A 19,958-nucleotide genomic window follows, 5' to 3' on the forward strand; every position below is an offset into this window, starting at 1 on the left:
AGACAGATATGCTGCACTCCATGGTCACGAAAGCACAATCCCTACATTTGGCCTACAGGACAAAGAATCTCCATTAGCTGTTAATAGTATAGTGACTATGACACAGAAGTGAGCTGTTCTGATTCCATCCAGTAGTAGGTATATGATACATGCTCAAATTAATTCTACATGTTCATGTGTTAGTCAAAGGAATGGTAAACATGCTGCAAAGCCATAACTCACAAGAGCAAGCTGTATCTCACCAGCCTTACTGGCAACGCCACAGGGCCTAGCAAAGACAACAGATACCTTGGAAGAAATGAGATGGAAAAAACAGATAACATTCAGAGGCTATTCCTAGTAGCAGAAAAGGAAAAAAAAATCCTTGCCGGGCTTGGCAGTTGCATTATGCAGCTGCCAAGCTCCTTCCCTCCTTCCTCAAATGTCCCAATGACTAGTGCGCGGCATTTAAAACACGATCTCACACTGAATGATTTACGCTGGTGATTGATACAGTGAGCTGTATGGGAGGGGGGTCAGTGTATGTGTTGCTCAGGATTCATTGAGTTAAAAAATTCCTGCTGGCTATTGCAAAGGTTTTAAAATACGTATATTTTCTTTCTGAGTAAATATTCTGTCTCTCTGTCCTTCTCCTTGCCTCTGTCTGTCTCTTTCTTTGTCTCTTTCTGTCAACATAAATCTGTCTGCCACATACTGTAGTTAACTCAAAATACTGCCAACATTAAATGTGCCCAGACATTTTTATTAATACATTAAACTTGCATGATATTTTAGGCATTATAATTTACCAAGCTTACACCAAGATGGCATTTGAAACTGATGTGAGCTATTAATTTTTTTTAAATGACACCTAATAATTGTCAGTTGACATCAAAATGACTGTTTCGTTAACTGACAGCATGATGCCTAAAACCTTTTAGGCTTTCAAAGTATTAGTAAATATCCCATTGTGTTTACAGGCATCTCATTATGAATTTATTGCTTAAATAATTATATGTACCTGTGTAAATAAAGGAGCAAAAGCTGTTAATTACTTCCTAATGAACTGCCAATGTGATTTTGGGCTGCATACACTTTAAGGCATGTGTCTCTCACTGCTTATCTATTGCTTCTGTACCAGGGATGTGGTGCTTGATTCTGAAAACTATAATACCCAAAAGATGTTGACATATTGTGGGAAATTCAGATAAATTCTACAAAGAAGTTCAAGGGGCTGGAATGATTGACTTCCAGGGGGAGAGAAAGTGAACTAAATACTTTGGCTGGTGTAAATTGGTGTAGATCCCTGGACTTTAATGGAATTATACTGATTTACCCCAGTTCAGAATATGGCCCAGGGAGTGAGAGAAATTATTTTGTGTGAGGCATAACAAGAAGTAATGGGTTGGAATTAAAAGAAAAATTAGTCTGAACACAGATTTGTGGACGCTTTATCAGCTGGATTAAGCTGCTCTACATCAGTTCTCAACCAGGAGTACAAGTACCCCTGGGGGTATGCAGAGGTCTTCCAGGGGGTACTCAACTCATCGAGATCAGTGTTTCTCACCCTGCGGATTGCAGCTCCCAGGAGGTCACAGGATGGGTTTACGGGGCTCGCAAGTGCATGGCTGGCATTAGGGGATGGCAAGCAGGGCAGTCGCCCAGGGTCCCACATCACTGGGGGCCCTGTGAAACAATGTTCCTTCTAATTTTTCCCATCCACGCACAGATGAATATTGTTCTGTGCACCATATGTGATGTGTGGCAAGGGTGGGGCCAAGGGGTTCAGAGTTGTGGGAGGGGGCTCAGGGCTGGGGCAGAGGGTTGGGGTGCGGAGGATGAGGGCTCCAGCTGCGGGTGCTGGCTCTGGGTGGGGGGGGCTGGGGATGAAGGGGCTGGGGTGCAGGCTGCTCTGGGGCTGTGGCGGGGAGAGAGGACTCCCCCCAGCCCTCTCTTCCTGCAGCAGCACCTGGGCTGGGGGAAAGTGTCTCTCCCCGCCAGAGCAGCTCCAGGGCTGGGGCCAGGGGAGAGGCATTTCTCCCCATCACAGCCCCGGAGCTGGGAGGGAGAGGCATCTCAGCCAGCGTAGCCCAAGGACTGGGGGGGAGAGGTTGGGGGAGTTGCTGCAGCCCTGCACACCCCAAGCGCCCCCATCATCATCCCCACCTCTCCCCACTACTCCCACCTACCACCTATTCCCCACCTTACCCCACTGCCATCTTCTAGGCCCACCTGTGGCCACACCCCTGAGTACCTTGTGCACATCTGTGCAGCTCTGCTAATTAAGTGTGCAGCCCTTGGTGGCCTCCTGCGCGGCTGTGCAGGTGTGCACCTTAGAGGGAATGTAGCCATGACGCTAAGTTACCTGTTTCAGCCCTGACGCCTGAGGATCAGGCTTCAGACAAGGCTCATAAGTGAAAAACAGGCTCAAGTACTGTGTTGCACTGAAATGTATGTACAAAATTTATATTCTAATTGATTTATTTTATAATTATAGGGTAAAAATGAGAAAGTCAGCACTTTGTCAGTGATAGTGTGCTGTGACACTTACATATTTTTATGTCTGATTTTGTAAGCAAGTAGTTTCTAAGTGAGGTGAAACTTGGGGTAGACAAGACAAATCAGCCTCCTGAAAGGGGTATAGTCATCTGGAAAGGTTGTGAACCACTGCTTTACACTAACCCCTCCAGTTGGGTGATCTCCAATAACTACATTTCAGAACTATTCACATTACAGGCTGCCTGCTATCCTGTTGCTCTTCGACACAGCCCTGGAACAGTTGGCATGCACAAGCCAGGGCTGTGTGGATATAATGAGTATTAAGACTGGAAATATAGAACAAAAAATTATGTTGTATGAAGATGATGTGCTGGTTCTACTCCCTAACCTACAGAGGTCCATACTCAAATTATTAGAATTCATTGAAAGGTTCAGGGGCTTCTCCAGATGGGCGGTGGGTATAATAGGCCAGGGGAGGCAGGGGGGTGAGGAGGTGAGCTGTGGGTGGGGAGTCTCGCAGCGGGCACAGGGTTCTGGCAGGGGAGAAAGAAGGTGAACGGCGGGCAGGCAGGGGGTGGGGAGGGAAATGGGAAGAGATGTCGGAGAGGGGCCAAGAGGGCAGGGAGTGGAGCAGGGGTGGAGTGCAGGCAGAGCTGGGGACAAAGAGGTGGGACAGGCAGCTAAACTCCCCCAGGGGAAGCTTCACCTGCCACCCATGGATATACAATCAACTGGAACAAATCCAACATGTTAGGATTAGCTAAATAGGCATACAGGGCCTTGCTTAGTCAGTGAGGTTTCCAGTGGCATTAAAATATCTAGAAATCCTAATCCTCAGAGATTTAAAGCAAATAACTCAAATCCGTTAAGACCTGATTATCACACAAGTCACCAATGACCAGAGTAAATGGGAAACTATACTCCTCAGCCTCTGAGAAGAAATAAACATGGTAACATGGACGCATTACCCAGATTAATATATGTTCTCAAGGGTCTCCCACACCAAATACCCCAACCCTATTTTCAGAAAATCAGTGATCTCCTTAAAACTGAAGTATGGAGCAGTGGTCTCCAAACTTTTTTGATTGCACACCCCCAGGGAAAAAAAAATTGACGTAGGCGTACCACCACAGGAAAAGATGTGGAAGAGCTGCCGCAGGCGTGCTGCCGAAGAAGAAACAAGGGAAGAGCTGCTCTATGGAAGAGCTGCCACAGGCGCGCTTCTCCTGCCCCCACAGAACCAAAGGTAGGAGAACTCGTCTTGCGCAGCCCCTGTGGTGCGCGCACCCCACTTTGGAGACCACTGGTATGGAGAATGGGGAACACCCACCCATTTCCTTGAAGAGACTTCAGCTACCAGTTGAACTAGGGCAATTATATTCCCAAATCTGAGGCTGTCCCATCATGCCTTTGTAAACGGGGCCATGCCATGGGCATACGCTATCACAAATAAAATGCCTACACAGGTGAGCGTCAAGAAGGAGCTGCCCTCCCTTTTACAACACACAGCTATTTTAGGCTCTGGATACTGTAGATACCATAAAAATCTAATCCCCGCCATCCATACAGGCAATCAGCGATGGGCCAACTTTGCATGCCACCCCAAATTCCACCCTTCTTCTCATGTAGAGTTCCCAGTCTGTGGGAATCCCATGCTAGAAATTGGGGGGAAGATAAAGTGGAAAACTAGATGGAATGTGGCATGCTATATATATCCCACTTAATAACTGAAGGCTGGATCACACCACTGACCGCTCTACAACCCCAATACAGCATGCCAAGTACTGCAATATGGCAACATATTCAGTTCTGTCACCTCAGAATTTGGCCTGGAAGCACCTGCGCTGTCCGAAGTGCCTGAACTCCTCCAGTTTTGCAGAGAGCTATACTATTTCCCCAGACTGGCAACTATACTATGTGAGAACCTAATAATCCATCAAAGAGTTCATATAGTTGCAATGAGGCCAAAATAAACCAAAGAACCGGCAATAGATATCTTACCCCCATAGGGGAATACAGCAATCAGAAAAAGAAATGACCTTGGACCTCTCTTTATGTCTCATTCAACAGAAATATCCTCTTTCGGGGGTATTGGTCACAAAATTACAAAATTAAAGCTGCCCCCTAAGATCTATGTTGGAGGTGTGGGGATGGAGGAGCTACACTTGCATATGTGTTTGGGACGTGCCCAATTGTTTCAAGCTTCTGGGATGGCATTAAAAAACGGATTAACATGGTCCTAGAGACTTTCCTCGACTTACAGCAGATACCTGCACACTGGGTCGTGCAAAGGGCAAACTCCAGAAAAAATTAATTCCGTTTTGGACAGTTTCCTAGCGACTAAAGATCCCTGCAGGCGGTCCGGATAAAAAGCAGGAGATAGATCCATACACTCCCTCCCCATCCCCTCTCATTTTAGGGTACGTCGGCACCGGAGCCGGAAGGTGTCGTGTCCAGCTCAAGGAGACATACCTGTACTAGCTGTGATTGAGCTAGCATGCTAAAAATAGACATGGAGCAGGAGGGACCAGCTGTCCTGAGCACAGTTCCAGGTGAAACCCTAGGCACATGTTCAGAGCAGCTAGTCTCCCCTGCCACTCACACAGCCATGGCTGCACTTGAGCTGTAAATCACACTTGCCAACTCCAGTGAAAGAGCTCTCATATTATTTGGATGTACTCAAATAAGGAGAAAATAAGACACTAGTATGGTGCAGCAACCATCTGATGCTTGTTTGGTGGCCTCAATCCAGTTGGCAATGGTCATGACAAAACCAACATCACAACTACTTCCCTCTCTTTGTTTGCAGTCTCACAGCCAGGCCAGGGCCTCAGTGACAGTATTTAACTCTCATATGGCACTTTTCACCTGTAGGTCTCAGAGCACTTTATAAGGAGCAGGGTCACTGTCCTCATTTCCAGCTGAGGGAACTGGAACAAAACACGCAAGCTAGGTTAGTGACCAACCGCAGATCTGAAACTCCCCATCCCAAAATGCTGGGAAATGTTGAGACCAGACCCTGCTTCCATAATGGGAGGAAACAAAAGCCTGGATCTCAACAGCCTTCAACTCTGGGACAGTCAGGATGGGAAGCTGAGCTGTGTGACTCTCATCCATTCGGTTTGTAAGTGAATCTGCCTCAGCCTTCCAGCCTGCAGGGAGAAACTCCCGCATCTGTCATGCATGTGTGTGTAGAAAATATTTGATTACATTTGAGAAAACCCTGATACTTGATTAACTTTTTGAGCTCTACTTGCCCAGAAGTGATTAACATAAACATTCTCCCAATCAGTTCAGAGGCTTTGTCCCATATTCTGGTGGGGTCAGGCTATGTCACTGAATATCTGACATGTGTGCTGCTCTCTCCGGTGGCATAGGAAAGGCTGGCTACGCTTGTTCCTATCCAGCTGAAGGAACATAGATGCACATTAACTCCGAATGAACTATGGTTTTCAGTTGAGTTTGGATCTTGACATGAGTGATAGGCCTAAAGCATGCGACCAAAAAGATAAAGAGATCACAAGAAACAGGCATTTTTTGTGCTAAACTTGTAGTGACCCTGGAAATACCAGTGTTATCTGATTTAAGGTTTGGGTCGAGGTAATAGAAATAAAGAAAATATGGTTAATTGGGCCCCAGGTGCAGTAAATAATTGTTTTGTTTAGTTTATTTTGAAGAAATGTATAGTTTAGGTGTTAGAAAGGAATATGGCAAAATGAGATAAGAAGGAAACCTTGAAAGGAAAGGGGCCCAGCCATGAATCTTGTCTTAACAAAACCAGAGGGCAGGGTTCAACCCTAAAACTCCTAGCTTTAGCTAAGGTCCAGTAACTGGAAGTGACATCACTTGTGTATAAAACAGCCAGGTTTTCTAGGGGCTCTTTGTCAGAGCTTTTTCTTACCCCTCTGGAGGATGTTGTGATGGGACGGTAACTCCCAGGCTTGATCCTATTGTGGGTATTTTGGCCAGTGCTTATAACTGAATTGCTGTGGGGTACAGAATATGGGTGGATAGGCTGAGTCATGGGAATCCTTAATAAAATGATTAGATGCTGAGCACTCTGGCAAGATACTGAGTGCTGCTGACTCCCGTTCAAGGCAATAGATCAATGCCTCCCAGGACTGGGTTCATAACATTGCACTGAAGCAACTAAATGCTAAAAAACGTCAGTCAGGTCATGCATACACCAGCCATTGCAGGATTGTTATGGTTGTGGGCTGGATTCAAGCTGTAAATGGTCAGCAAAGAATACCCCTTGTGGAAGGCAACACCTTACTGGCATAAAGCCAGCATAGCCAACTCTGGTGCCAGCCAATCCCTCCATCCCCAGAGTAGGGGGCAGTCTAGGGGCTACTGGAGCTCCACTCTTCTGATTCTACACTGGCATAAGTTACAGCAACTCCTAGGTTGCTCTAGCAGATACTGGGGCCTGACTGACACCGAATCAGGGAGCCTTAACTGGCTCTGCATAACAGAGAAGTAATTCTTCTGTTTTCATGGTTTTTTGTCCAGTCCAGTTTTAATTGTCCCAGGCAATGGAGCTTCCACAATTTGCCCTAAGAGCCTATTCTACAGCCTAGAAGTTCTCACACAAAAGAGTCTAGTCTCCTGAGGACCTTAATACTTTGGTCTCAATTCCGTTGTTGGGTTTGGTGCACGGACGCTGAGTAGTGCTAGTGGCTTGTGATAGACAGGAGGTCAGACTAGATGATCTGGTTGTCCCTTCTGGCCTTTAGTTCTGTGATTCACTCTTAGGAACATAGGAACTGCTGTGCTGGGTCAGACCAAGGGTCCATCATGACTATTATCCTGCCTCTGACAATGGTTCCACCAAACAAGGACATTCCACTAAAGAAATAGATCACATTATGAAACAGGCCATCAAAATATCTCAAGAGAATCTGCTTCAATACGGAAATAAAATCTCCTCTGATCACATACCCTAGTTGTCACCTACCCCCCTCCACACACACACACACACACACACACACTGGAAACCATACTGGATATCATTAAAATTTCTTCCCATACTTGATGGGGACCACATCTGGAATAAATCTTTCCTGAACCCCATCTTATGGCCTTCCAGTCTTGCCAAATTCATCATCAAAAGCAAGCTCCCCATAGACCAGGGGAGTTGACACCAACTCAAGGCAGAACCACACCCTGCCAGTACAAGATGCAAACCTATCTCCATTGCTGTGATGATCACCACCCTCCACAACATTTTTTCAAGATCCATGGGTCCTACACATGCCTATCACAACATTGGTGTACCTCATCCATTGCACTAAATGCCCCAATAACAACTATGTGGATGAAACCAGATAATCACTATGCTCTCCAGTGAACTCTCACAGAAAAAATATAGATTTCAGAGTAGCAGCCGTGTTAGTCTGTATTCGCTGTAGCTCACGAAAGCTTATGCTCAAATAAATTTGTTAGTCTCTAAGGTGCCACAAGTACTCCTTTTCTATTTGAGAAAAAATATAAAAGACAAAAACACCCTTATCACCTGTGGGTGATCACTTCTCACAAAGCAATCACTCCGTAGCTGACCTCTCAGTTCTCATCCTCAAAGGAAACCAGCCAAATATCTTCACAAGATGAGCCTGGGAGCTTCAATTCATAACTCTGCTGGACACTCAAAACTGTGGACTTAGCAGAGTTTTATGGCTCATTACAACAATTTGTAACACATCCTGCTGCCTGCTAGCCCTTAATTGCTCACTTCATTATAAGTGGTCTCCTCCAACATATGTGAACCCCTTCTGCTTAGCAAGCTGTCCCACCTTGTATTTTGCTGTGAAATTCAGGTTACCTTCTTCAGACCTCAAGAAAAGCTCTGTGAAGCTCAAAAGCTTGTCCCTTCCACCAACAGAAGTTGGTCCAATAAAAGATATTATCTCACCTACCTTGTCTCTCTCAATTGTTTCCATAGCAGTCAGGCACCCAACCTGCTCAGGCACTTACGTAATTCCCACTGAGCATCTATCTGCATCTTTAGGTGGCTAAATAGAGCTGGTCAGAAAATGTTCTGTGGTAGAGTAAAGTTCCATTAAAATAAAAATGATTCACAAAAAGATGTCAATTTCCCTGAAATTTTGTTTTGGAGGAAAAAAAGCGGGGGTCCCATTTCAACATTTTCAAACCAAAACATTTTAATTTTTCCTTTCAAAAGTTTGGTTTGAATTTTTGTATTTTGTGTTATAATATCAGAGGAAAAATTCATTTAGATTCTAATTTGATATATATATGTATTTTTCCTATAATATTATAACACAAAATATATATATATATATATATATATATATATTTGCAGAATTTTGAAATTTTGGGATTTTGTTCCTAATCGGACTGAAAATAAATTTTGAAATTCTCAGCAAAATGGAATTTCCATTCTCTGCCCAACTATACTAAATGCCTTTGGAAATCTCACCCTTAGGGACTTACATGCAGGTTTGTATCCTTTATATATTTCTATCTAAAGCACTGTCAGTGTTAGTAGTAATACATGTAGCGGGAGGGGAATTTGAACTTTACATTTTGCATGCTAAAGCACCATAGAAACTGCTGACAGCAATGACCCTTACCTTTTATCCACTCTGTTGTCTGAATCTGAAGAGAGAACAGTAAGAAAAGGTGATTATGTGAGATACCATGGATAGAAATGCAAAGTTGATCGGCCTGTTCAGATACCATGGTGATGGGGCCATGAGTACCTAGGTACTATAGCTAAGTAGGGAGATCCACCAAATCTTACAGAGGCAACCTCATTGACATCAAAGGGACTGTAGTCTCACAATGGATAGCAGGATCAAGCTCAATATAAAATATATTATATTATAATATTCCATATTCTTTCTGAACCCTTTAATTTGGAACATTGGATATTCAGCTTTTTCAAGACTGCACAGTAGCTAATACCACAGTTGGTGTTGGTTCATTTATCAGCCCCAAATGTAGTGAAAAACAATTCTGAGAACAGATAAATGATGATGAGGGAATTAGGAGGAATGGACATGATTTTTTTAGACCTGTTATATAGTGGCAATATGAGAAATTTAGGCCTCCCCACTTAACAGCTAATCTTCAGTGTCTATACAGAGTAAAGTGGGATGTCTAAGTTTTCCTTTAAAAGACCCACATTTACACAAAACAGCATAGAATCAAGTTACCTACCTTAGAAGAAAGGGGTGAGGCAACCCTAGCAGGATCTGACCCTGTGGTTTCAGACAGTCTATTGCCACTCTGAAGGTGAGGCCACTAAACCAGTGGTTTTCAACCTGTGGTCCGCGGACCCCTGGGGGTCCCGCAGACTATGTCTAAGGGGTCTGCAAAAGGTTGTCATTACCATACAATGTGGTCTTCAACCTGTCGGGGGGGTCTGCAGACTGTGTCTAAGATTTCCAAAGGATCCGCACCATCATTCGAAATGTTTTAGGGGTCTGCAAATGATAAAGGTTGAAAACCACTTGCATTAAGCCATCCCCTCTACTGAGCTAGGTGGTGGGGCTGGTGTTGGAGCTACTTGTCCTGCAGTGCTATTGACCTAACAGGCTTAGGTGGTTGCCATGTTGGCAAAGCCTTTACTTCTGTTGATTGCATGAAGATTACCACAGTGTTCCAACCACAGAAGCAAATGTTTTAAAATGCAGAATACGGATGACCAAGCAAATACCTAGCCATGCTCTCATTCTTTCTCTCTGTGAACATTCCAATGTCTTTCACAATATTTTCCTTTTTAATACGTGGCATGGTTTTCATGGCACAAACTGGCTATGTGCTTAAAATGTCCCTTCATCTAAACAGCGGATAGATTAGCATCAGTTCCCTGCATGACTCACAAATTGTTCTTCACCTGCTATTGGGCATGTAAATGTCCAAGTGGAATTCATCACAGAAATGTCATTAAAGAGAATACCTGCATGGATCCTGGGTCCCACAATAACTACATTTCCTTTTGGGGGGGGGGTTCTTTTATCTGTTTTTCCATGGTCATGTTACATGAAATTGCATAATGACTCCATTTTGTACTATAATGCAATTCAAGATGCCTTTTTTTTTTTAATAGAAGGTGGCTTGGGAAAGGTATTAAAAATCAATATTTTGTCATTCAAGACAACACAAGTTTTCAGGCTATGAGGCTGAGAAGATTTTTTCCAAGGATTCCCTCAGCTCTGGGGTGTCTGGATCTGGGGTACTGGTTGAGGCCCAGCTCTGCAGTGCTTGGGACATAAGACCTCCAAGAAAAACCAAGGATACTGGATGAAGGGTTGCTGATGATTCAGCTTGCAATATGTCCCCCTCTAACCCATGCTCTGGCTATTGAAGGTTCTGACAAGTACAGCTGAGCTCCTGAGATCTTGTACTCCTTAAAAATCCCATGGGTCTTTTTGCAAGAGTGGGGCTGTTAAAACTGGTGTTCTGGAAAAATTTCAATCTGGGTAAGTATTTTTTGCTGCCTCATCTCTCATTATAGTTGCAGCAGGGTTTGGTATTCCTCTTTATTCCTTGCTCTCAATTGCTGTGGAGTGTTGCTAGGTGCTCTTATCATGTCCTGCACCAGAGCTGATTGCATTTCCATGGTGGGAGAAATTATCCCTTTCTTTACTCTGTGTTTTAGTTCATTAAGCATTTTGGAATCTGGGTTGAGAGGTTCTCTGTGCAGAGGATGTATGCCAATGAGCCAAAGTCTGCCCCCAGGGAAGTCAATGGGTCAAAATCTCCCCACAGGGAAGTAAGTGGGACAAATTATGCTCTCTTTTAAACTGCTGTATATTTACATGAAGGGGGGCAGTTTCAGCTCAGTTTCACTTTAAATTGTGGGTTTGAACTCAGCACTCCAAGTGGCCTGTGAAGTCGTGTGGTCTGAAACCAAAGGAGGTGTGGGTTCCAAGAGCTATGAAGTGAGACCACTGAGCTTTTCTCTGCCCTAAATAATGCAGCCAGTAAAAGCATACATTCCTGTAGCAACTGGCATCCCAGAGAACCCAACAGCATCTTACAAGCCAAGCTCCTGTTCGTGCTCTCATTAGAAGCCAGTGGGAGTTTTGCCAGGCATATACCTTGATGGAAGTTACAGGAATCAGACAGTACCCTCTGAGGAGGAAGGGTGGATCCAGTACAGTGGGGGAAGTGGAAATTCTGGTCAGGATGCTTGTGCAGGCACCTACTCAGAGCTAACGTGCCATGGGATCTTTAACGTACATGCAGAGTAGATAAGACCCTTTTTAAAAAGGTCTCCTCCAAAAGATGCTTACATAGTTTGCGATTTACACAGTTTACACAGATGCAATTTATTTCCCTTGGAAAGATGAGTTGACCATGTCAGGATTCAAACATGGGGACCTATGGATGTCAGGGATTTCAAATCTGAAATTTGCACCCCTTTTCAAACACAATTCCCTTTGCAGCTCCACCCAGCAGATACTCTGCTCTTACTACACACAGATCTACTCTGACCAAGGGAGCAGAGTAATGGAGTTTAGACTTGCTCTGTTATGGGCGAGAAGAATTTCTGTCGAAAGTCAGAAAGCAAGAGTATATTTCTCTTACCTACAAAGTCATTGTCAATCAATTGCCTTTTGATCATGCAGATCTTTAGTGCTAAAAAACCAAATGCTAGGAAGGCTCCCAGGGTAACTCCTATGATAACATACTTGGGGTCTGAAAGGAGAAATGAAAATAAATCATTGAATACACATTATTAAATAATAAAATATTTGGTGTTTTGGGGGTGGGGATATAGGACAAAGATTCCAAAATTAACCTGAGCCTTATTCTTGGCAAATGATGGCCACATTAGTTCTCCCACTTTAAAATAAGTTGAATGTGTAGGACTAGCTAGTGACCCTCCTCAGCCGCAAACCTGCAGTGCTAATTCACATCTCCCACTCCCCAGTAGAACTGTGCTCATTGGAACTGATGACTGGGGGACCCATGGCAGGTTGCTGAACTTTGTGAACCACTGAGTAAATGAACAACCTTCAGTAAGACATGGGGTCAGTAGGAGAGCCTGTGTGGGCTAGAGACAAGGTTAGTGACTTGTACTTCAGGAGACAAGGGTGCTGTTCCTGATTCTGCCATTGGCATCCCATGTGACCTTGTCTATTTGGATTGTAAGGTCTTTGGGACAGAGACTATCTGTAACTGTGTATTTTGTACAGCACATAACATAATGGTTTGAGGCCTAGATGCTACATTAATATTAATAGTAATTTGAAAAGCCAGGTTACGGCAATGCTATGCGTAATGTCTTTAGATTTGCAATTGTATTTCAGTTTTAATTATAATAATATTTCCTGGGATACTAGTAAGTGGCTTTGTAAAAGTCAGGAAGGCTTGGAGCCATGAGCCCCCAACTCAACAACTCTGCTATTAGAATTTTTGCTGAAGAGAGAGAGCAGCGTTTTTAGATATGACTTACGAAGCACATGATGGTTCTACTCTGTTAAAAAATCAGGTTCACAGACTGTATACTGCCCCTGTTCATAGTCTTTGGGGTTCCCGTCTTCATTCCCGTTGCTCTAATGAAAATAAAAAGTCTAAAATCCTTTAAATATAGTTGTTGCTGTTACTGCACTTTTAGTTCCTGGCTCCTACCCCTGTACAGAAGGTAACATCCTGAGATGGACTCACCTATTACATCCTCCTCGGATGTTCCAGAGGCAGAGACCTTTGCTCTCCAGAAATCTGAAATAAAAGTGATATATAGGAGAATGTATTGTATCCTGCTAGTGACTGTACTTACCTGATAAATAGAGCGGGACGGAATCATGCTAGGATACAACACATGATCAATTAACAGCTGTACATAGGGCTTATAAATGGATCTAAGGCCTTGTAAAGCAGGATGCATCATCAGAATGATATTTAATGGGGACATTCCTAAGGAACAGGCATCAGCCTTTCCATTCTACAAGTCTGTAGGCTGCACACATGGGAGACAAGTCTGAAATGTCATCATTCCCACTGGAAACAAACGAGAGATTCCAAATCTGACGACTCTATTAAAACATCTTGGGAAAGGCAGATCCACCCATGGCAAACCTCCCGAGGAAAAACATCTGCTCCGGTCCTGCCTAAATCATGACTCCAGCCTTCAGCATGAAATTGCTGACAGAGGGGGTCTCTTCGGGGATGTTGTCTCACCAGGGAAAATGTTATGGTGTGAGAGGGAACTTTCCAGAACCCTCAGCCCCAACCTCCCACTTCATCGTAGGGCCATTTGCCAAGCTCCATCCTTTCCCACAAAGCTGTGTGTGGCCTACGTTCTGAGCTATCAGCTTCTGCAAAACAGAAAATACCCACTGTTTTTCATGGACAATTTCGGGGGGGAGGGGAATTAACATTTCCCACTAAAAAAAAGTTAACAATTTCCCCCTGCCCCTCCAGATTTTGGTCTTTCATTGAAAATCTCTAATGAAATGAAAATTTTCAGCAAAAACTTTGGTTTAGGAAAAAAGGCCATTTTTGCTAGAACATTTCCAACTAGCTCTGCTCAGAATGACAGCAGTGGCACCTGACGGCATCAGGCACACAGACACTGAGATGGGATTTTTATGCAGATTTTAAAAAGTTCTTGTAAGAAATCATTCTTCCTCGGTGTGTTTCGTGAAGGGTGCAAGCTCTTGTCTCCTTTACCAAGATGCTAATAACAGAGAAAGGGCTCCAGACCTGGAGGCCTGGATTAATTTCAGTGATTGACAATGGGTTTATGTTGGAACAAATCCAGCCTGCATATTAAGGCTTCAGAAAATCTTGAGATTGGCTTTTAAAATCATGAGATTTTAAGACATATAATGTCAGATGCTTTTTGAGCCCTCAGTGTTCACATTTTAAAACTTAACTCTGCAGTCAGGAAGGCTGTAAACTAACTTTTAAAAAATGATTTGTTTTCCTATTGTAGTCACATGACTCCAGGAGCTGAGGCTTCATGAAAAAACACCTATGATAAACCCGCAAGAGTGAACAACACTGTATGACCAGTGTCCTGGTTACAAAAGAGGAAATTGAAATGATGTTGAAAGGCTCTAAGGGAGGAAAGGGTGTGGAACACTTAGGTTTTAATTTAGAAACCAAAGAACTAACTTAATTCACTTTGCTTCAGCATGTGAACTTCTTTCATTATAAATGTAAAAAAAGCCTTCCTTCTACCCATCCCCTTAATTATTCTTTCTGTTCATATGAAGAATGTTTTAAATTCAAACATAATAAAAGTAATATTGTATTACTTTTATTATCCTAATGATCATAATACAGAGACCTTCATGTCTGCTTTCTAATGGAATTAAATTGGTGGTGGATTATGTATTTTATGGCAGGAATCATATTTTACATGGACTATTTCATGTAGGTCAGTTTAATATATAGAGATTTAATTATTAGATTCTTTTTAAAAAGGGAAGGACGGAGGCCTCTGGAAGCCCATAGGAATTGGGATGATGCTTTCAATTCATACGCTTCAATATAGATTTGATTAAGATTTAATAATAGCTAGTGGGTGCAGTTGAAATACCATTTGCTTCTGAATTTAACTTCACTTATATGTAAAACAATTGGGTTGTTTTCTTCCACGTGACAAGAGCTGTGTCATGGAGACTACACATGAAACCATGCATTGCTTGCATGTTTGTTGCAACCCACAAAATCAGCTTTGGTTTGTTGAAATGTTTGCAACTTCTCAGCAGAAAGGGAGGGAATAGCTTTGAATACCCCCCAAATTCTGAAGAAGTCCAGATCCAACTTTACGACTGGCCGCCATCTCTATAATGTGCCAAACATAACTCCCAGATCTGAATCCCCCATAATTTTGGAAATAGTTAGATCTTGATCATAACTTTGCAGAACTATCTCTGGTTCTGAGCGATCGCTGGACCATTTTCAAGCAAACCTGGGCCAACTGATGGTCCCTCATCCTGTTCCCTTCACTACCCAACTCACGTGCAATATGCAATTTGCACAATAATGCAAATGTATTTGTATTGTGGTGGTCCCAGAAACCCCTGTCATGGATCAGGATTCGCTTGTGTTTGGAAAACACAGAATAAACACAGACAGGAAGAAAGTCCCAGTCCCAAAGAGCTCACAATCTGTCTTATGAGGGTTTAACCCAGCAGCTTTAACTGAGTGTTGCTCTGAGTTCTTGTTTGAACCTGAAATCCAGCCTGACATTTGTGTGAATCCACCCAGTTTCAAAGAAAAGGAAAAGGTTTGACTGTGTCATGAGCACAAAGAGTGAGACCTGCATTTCCAGTCTAGATGGATTGCATTTTAGATTAAAGAAAACAACAAACAAACAAAGAACGAATGCAATGTCTCCATGAGCAGCACCAGAGCATCTCTCAGTCTGAAAGAACCTCCACTGTGAATGCTCTCTCCACCTTAAATATAAAGGTGCAGAATACAGAGAACAGAATCATAACTAAATACCCCACACTGTGAACTGCTGCAATGAGAAATGGTCCCTTGTGTACAACTCTGCTGGTGAATTTCACTGTGTACGTGTGTGCATGGGCCAAGGTGCAGAGAAAACCAGGGCTCTGTGGTGCACTGTGATGTGCAGACTGTATGGAGAAAACATCAATAGCTCATGCCTCACATCTCACTGCTGAACAATAACGTGAAAAATAAACCATGTCAAATGTTCCCACGTCATCACCTGGCTGTGAATTGTATCAATACGATGCGTCACCTTTCATGGCAATCAGCACTTTCTCCAGCCTCTTTTCTCCTGTCATCTTCTAGTCCCTTGAGACCTTTTCCCTCTTTACTTTTTCAGATCTCTCCCTCCTTCCCATTCTTCACAGCATTCCAGCAATCAACAGATGGCCTTGTGGCATCTCAGTAGCCACCACTAGCATGTTGTCAGTGTTGTTATTGCTGGGGAAAGCAAGTGGGTAGAGGGAGAGAGAGGCAGAGTCCTGGAATATTGAGAGGTGGAGTGGGGGGGAAAGGCAGACAGCAAACCTTGAGTGGGCAGACAACTCTGGAGACAAATATAGACTACCCATGGACATGAAGGGGAGAGAGAAATCCAGGGAGGATGGAAACCATTCCTGAGTTATTAGAAAAAGGAAAATATTTGGGCTAGGTACTATGGTATTTGCACACCAAGAATACAACAGCTAGACTTATGGGTTGGTTCAAGAGTCAGGCACTGTTGATGTCCAGGCAAACTGAGTCCTTCCTTCTTCATCATTATAGGCTATATGTTAACACCCACCCAGGGACAGGAATCTGGGCCCCTCCCTAGCTTTATCTGCACTGGAGAGATGTGGCATTGGCTACAGCTGTACGAGTAACACACACACACTCTGTTAATGCCCCTTGCCTCTTCTCCAATGGATTTACAGCACTGTATGATGCCACTGCAATGGAGCAAGTCTCAGTGCAATTGCATCCACAGTGCAGTTGAACTAGAATGACCTGTGTGCACATGTGGGACTGCTGCAAGCTGCACTGGGGTAACTCTTTGAGGCTGTATGAGGCTAATGAGTTTCCTGTGATTACTCCTATTGAGAAGGAAGGCTCAGGCATGTCCCCCAGTAGCAGTAGATGACTCCCCAATCCCATAAATCAATAGAAACGAAGCTAATCTGCATATTGGCTGGATGTTTTGCATGAGCTGCAGGCTCTGCTCTGCCCCTTCTTAGTAGGGCTCTTCCTGACACATCCCCTCAATGTGCCTCAGTGTCCCCATGTGTCAAATGGCTCTGGATAATCCTAGCCCATTTCCTGGGAGGGCTGTTGTGAAAGCAAATATGCCTGATGCTGGCAGATGCTCTGAGAACATCCAGAAAACTTTATGTTCTGCATGTCCAGAGTGGCATGTGAATTGCTAAGCAAGGTGTATGGAGAGGTAAAAAAGGGGCTTGCACACAGAATGCACATAGACTATTGCTTTTTACTTACCCTGTAAGTGAAATCCCAAGGAGAATGTTCTGCAGCTATCAGTTCTCTCACCAACAAAGAAGCTGGTATGTAACTGAACTGTGCCTTTTGTTTTGTCATGTCCGATCCCTCATATATCTGCTGCATTCCAGCTATGAAACTCTGTCTAGAAAGCTCCGAGAAATAACACCACCCCCTCGATAAATATTCACTTTTCACTTTGCACAGAAATAAACTTTAAAACCCAGCATGCACATAATCCAGCTGAGAAATAAACAGCACCAGCACAATCAAGAAATAAACAGTATAGCACCACCCCAGAGCTAAAATATTTAGCCTGTGGAAAGAGATGGAAAGGAAATACATTGGATCACTTACATAAAAGAAGCAGAAACGTAGTTAGGACAGGAATCCAGCTTGTCAGGAAGGTCATTGTATCTTTCAGTGACCCAAAAATATCACCTAAACTGGATGTCTTTCTTTTGCAGTGTGGAAAAACAACTACCAACTCAGGTCACGTGTTTATGATAGGAAACAGCAGCCACATCCTGAATATCTGTGCGTTTGCAGATATATCATTTCCCTTTTTTGGCTTTAAGTTCAAGGTAGCAATCATTTCCCTGCTTGAAAGTGTGGCATGGAAATGATGGATTGCAAACGGCCTCAGGCCAATACAGACCTCTTGCTTATTTAGCATAACCTGACATAGCAACAAGTTTCTTCCAGAAGCAATGACTAAACTGCAAACACTAACAGTAGTGCATCCGATGAAGTGAATTGTAGCTCACGAAAGCTTATGCTCAAATAAATTTGTTAGTCTCTAAGGTGCCACAAGTACTCCTTTTCAAGCAGTGAAATGGTCTTTGCAATAGTCCTTTAAATCTACAGCGGTATGACACTGTCATGCAAGGTTGCCCTGGTTCAGATTTAATAATAACCATCTACCAGAAACCCCTTGAATGCTGCCAAATATTTGGAGCTCAACTTTAACTATTTCATATATTCTTTAAAGAGACAAGTCTGAGCCACTACACTTTCTACAAGCCATTACCCTCTGATCCCACTGAGAGTTACCAAAAGAAACTACAGCATTTGCTCAAGAAAAAGCACAAGAACAAATCCGAACAGACACACCCCTAGAACCCTGACCTGGGGTATTCTATCTGCTACCCAAGATCCATAAACCTGGAAATCCTGGACGCCCCATCATCTCAGGCATTGGCACCTTGACAGCAGGATTGTCTGGCTATGTAGACTCCCTCCTCAGGCCCTACGTTACCAGCACTCCCAGCTATCTTTGAGACACCACTGACTTCCTGAGGAAACTGGTCCATTGGTGATCTTCCTAAAAACACCATCCTAGCCACTATGGATGTAGAAGCCCTCTACACCAACATTCCACACAAAGTTGGACTACAAGCCATCAGGAACAGTATCCCCGATAATGTCATGGCTAACCTGGTGGCTGAACATTGTGACTTTGTCCTCACCCATAACTATTTCACATTTGGGGACAATGTATACCTTCAAGTCAGTGGCACTGCGATGGGTACCCGCATGGCCCCACAGTATGCCAACATTTTTATGGCTGACTTAGAACAACGCTTCCTCAGCTCTCGTCTCCTAATGCCCCTACTCTACTTGCGCTACATTGATGACATCTTCATCATCTGGACCCATGGAAAAGAAGCCCTTGAGGAATTCCACCATGATTTCAACAATTTCCATCCCACCATCAACCTCAGCCTGGACCAGTCCACACAAGAGATCCACTTCCTGGACACTACGGTGCTAATAAGCGATGGTCACATAAACACCACCCTATATCGGAAACTTACTGACCTCTATGCCTACCTACATGCCTCCAGCTTTCATCCAGATCATACCACACGATCCATTGTCTACAGCCAAGCTCTACGATATAACCGCATTTGCTCCAAACCCTCAGACAGAGACAAACACCTACAAGATCTCTATCATGCATTCCTACAACTACAATACCCACCTGCTGAAGTGAAGAAACAGATTGACAGAGACAGAAGAGTACCCAGAAGTCACCTATTACAGGACAGGCCCAACAAAGAAAATAACAGAACGCCACTAGCCATCACCTTCAGCCCCCAACTAAAACTTCTCCAACGCATCATCAAGGATCTACAATCTATCCTGAAGGACAACCCATCACTCTCACAGATCTTGGGAGACAGGCCAGTCCTTGCTTACAGACAGCCCCCCAATCTGAAGCAAATACTCACCAGCAACCACACACCACACAACAGAACCACCAACCCAGGAACCTATCCTTGCAACAAAGCCCGTTGCCAACTCTGTCCACACATCTATTCAGGGGACACCATCATAGGGCCTAAATACATCAGCCACACTATCAGAGGCTTGTTCACCTGCGCATCTACCAGTGTGATATATGCCATCATATGCCAGCAATGCCCCTCTGCCATGTACATTGGTCAAACTGGACAGTCTCTACGTCAAAGAATGAATGGACACAAATCAGACGTCAAGAATTATAACATTCAAAAACCAGTTGGAGAACACTTCAATCTCTCTGGTCACTCGATTACAGA

General features: G+C 43.7%; 1 protein-coding gene across 5 annotated transcripts in view; it reads right to left on the minus strand.

The window, feature by feature from the left end:
* Window positions 1–18,039, minus strand: part of TMEM273 (transmembrane protein 273) — a 32,637-nt gene extending 14,598 nt beyond the window's left edge. The window contains exons 1-5 of one of the 5 annotated variants that reach the window (XM_043518509.1): window positions 17,752–18,035; window positions 13,120–13,173; window positions 12,037–12,147; window positions 9,072–9,096; window positions 223–288 (exon numbers count right to left, since the gene is read on the minus strand). In XM_043518509.1, coding sequence (XP_043374444.1) covers window positions 223–288; window positions 9,072–9,096; window positions 12,037–12,147; window positions 13,120–13,173; window positions 17,752–17,806 — 311 coding nt within the window. In that variant the 5' untranslated portion in view covers window positions 17,807–18,035. Of the gene's footprint in view, window positions 1–222; window positions 289–9,071; window positions 9,097–12,036; window positions 12,148–13,119; window positions 13,174–17,751 lie in introns of all 5 variants that reach the window. The other 4 variants (XM_043518511.1, XM_043518510.1, XM_038410432.2 and 1 more) reach the window with 4 other exon arrangements.
* Window positions 18,040–19,958: the final 1,919 nt, after the last annotated feature.

Source organism: Dermochelys coriacea, chromosome 7 (genome assembly GCF_009764565.3).
Source record: "Dermochelys coriacea isolate rDerCor1 chromosome 7, rDerCor1.pri.v4, whole genome shotgun sequence".
NCBI classification, from domain to species: Eukaryota; Metazoa; Chordata; order Testudines; family Dermochelyidae; genus Dermochelys; species Dermochelys coriacea.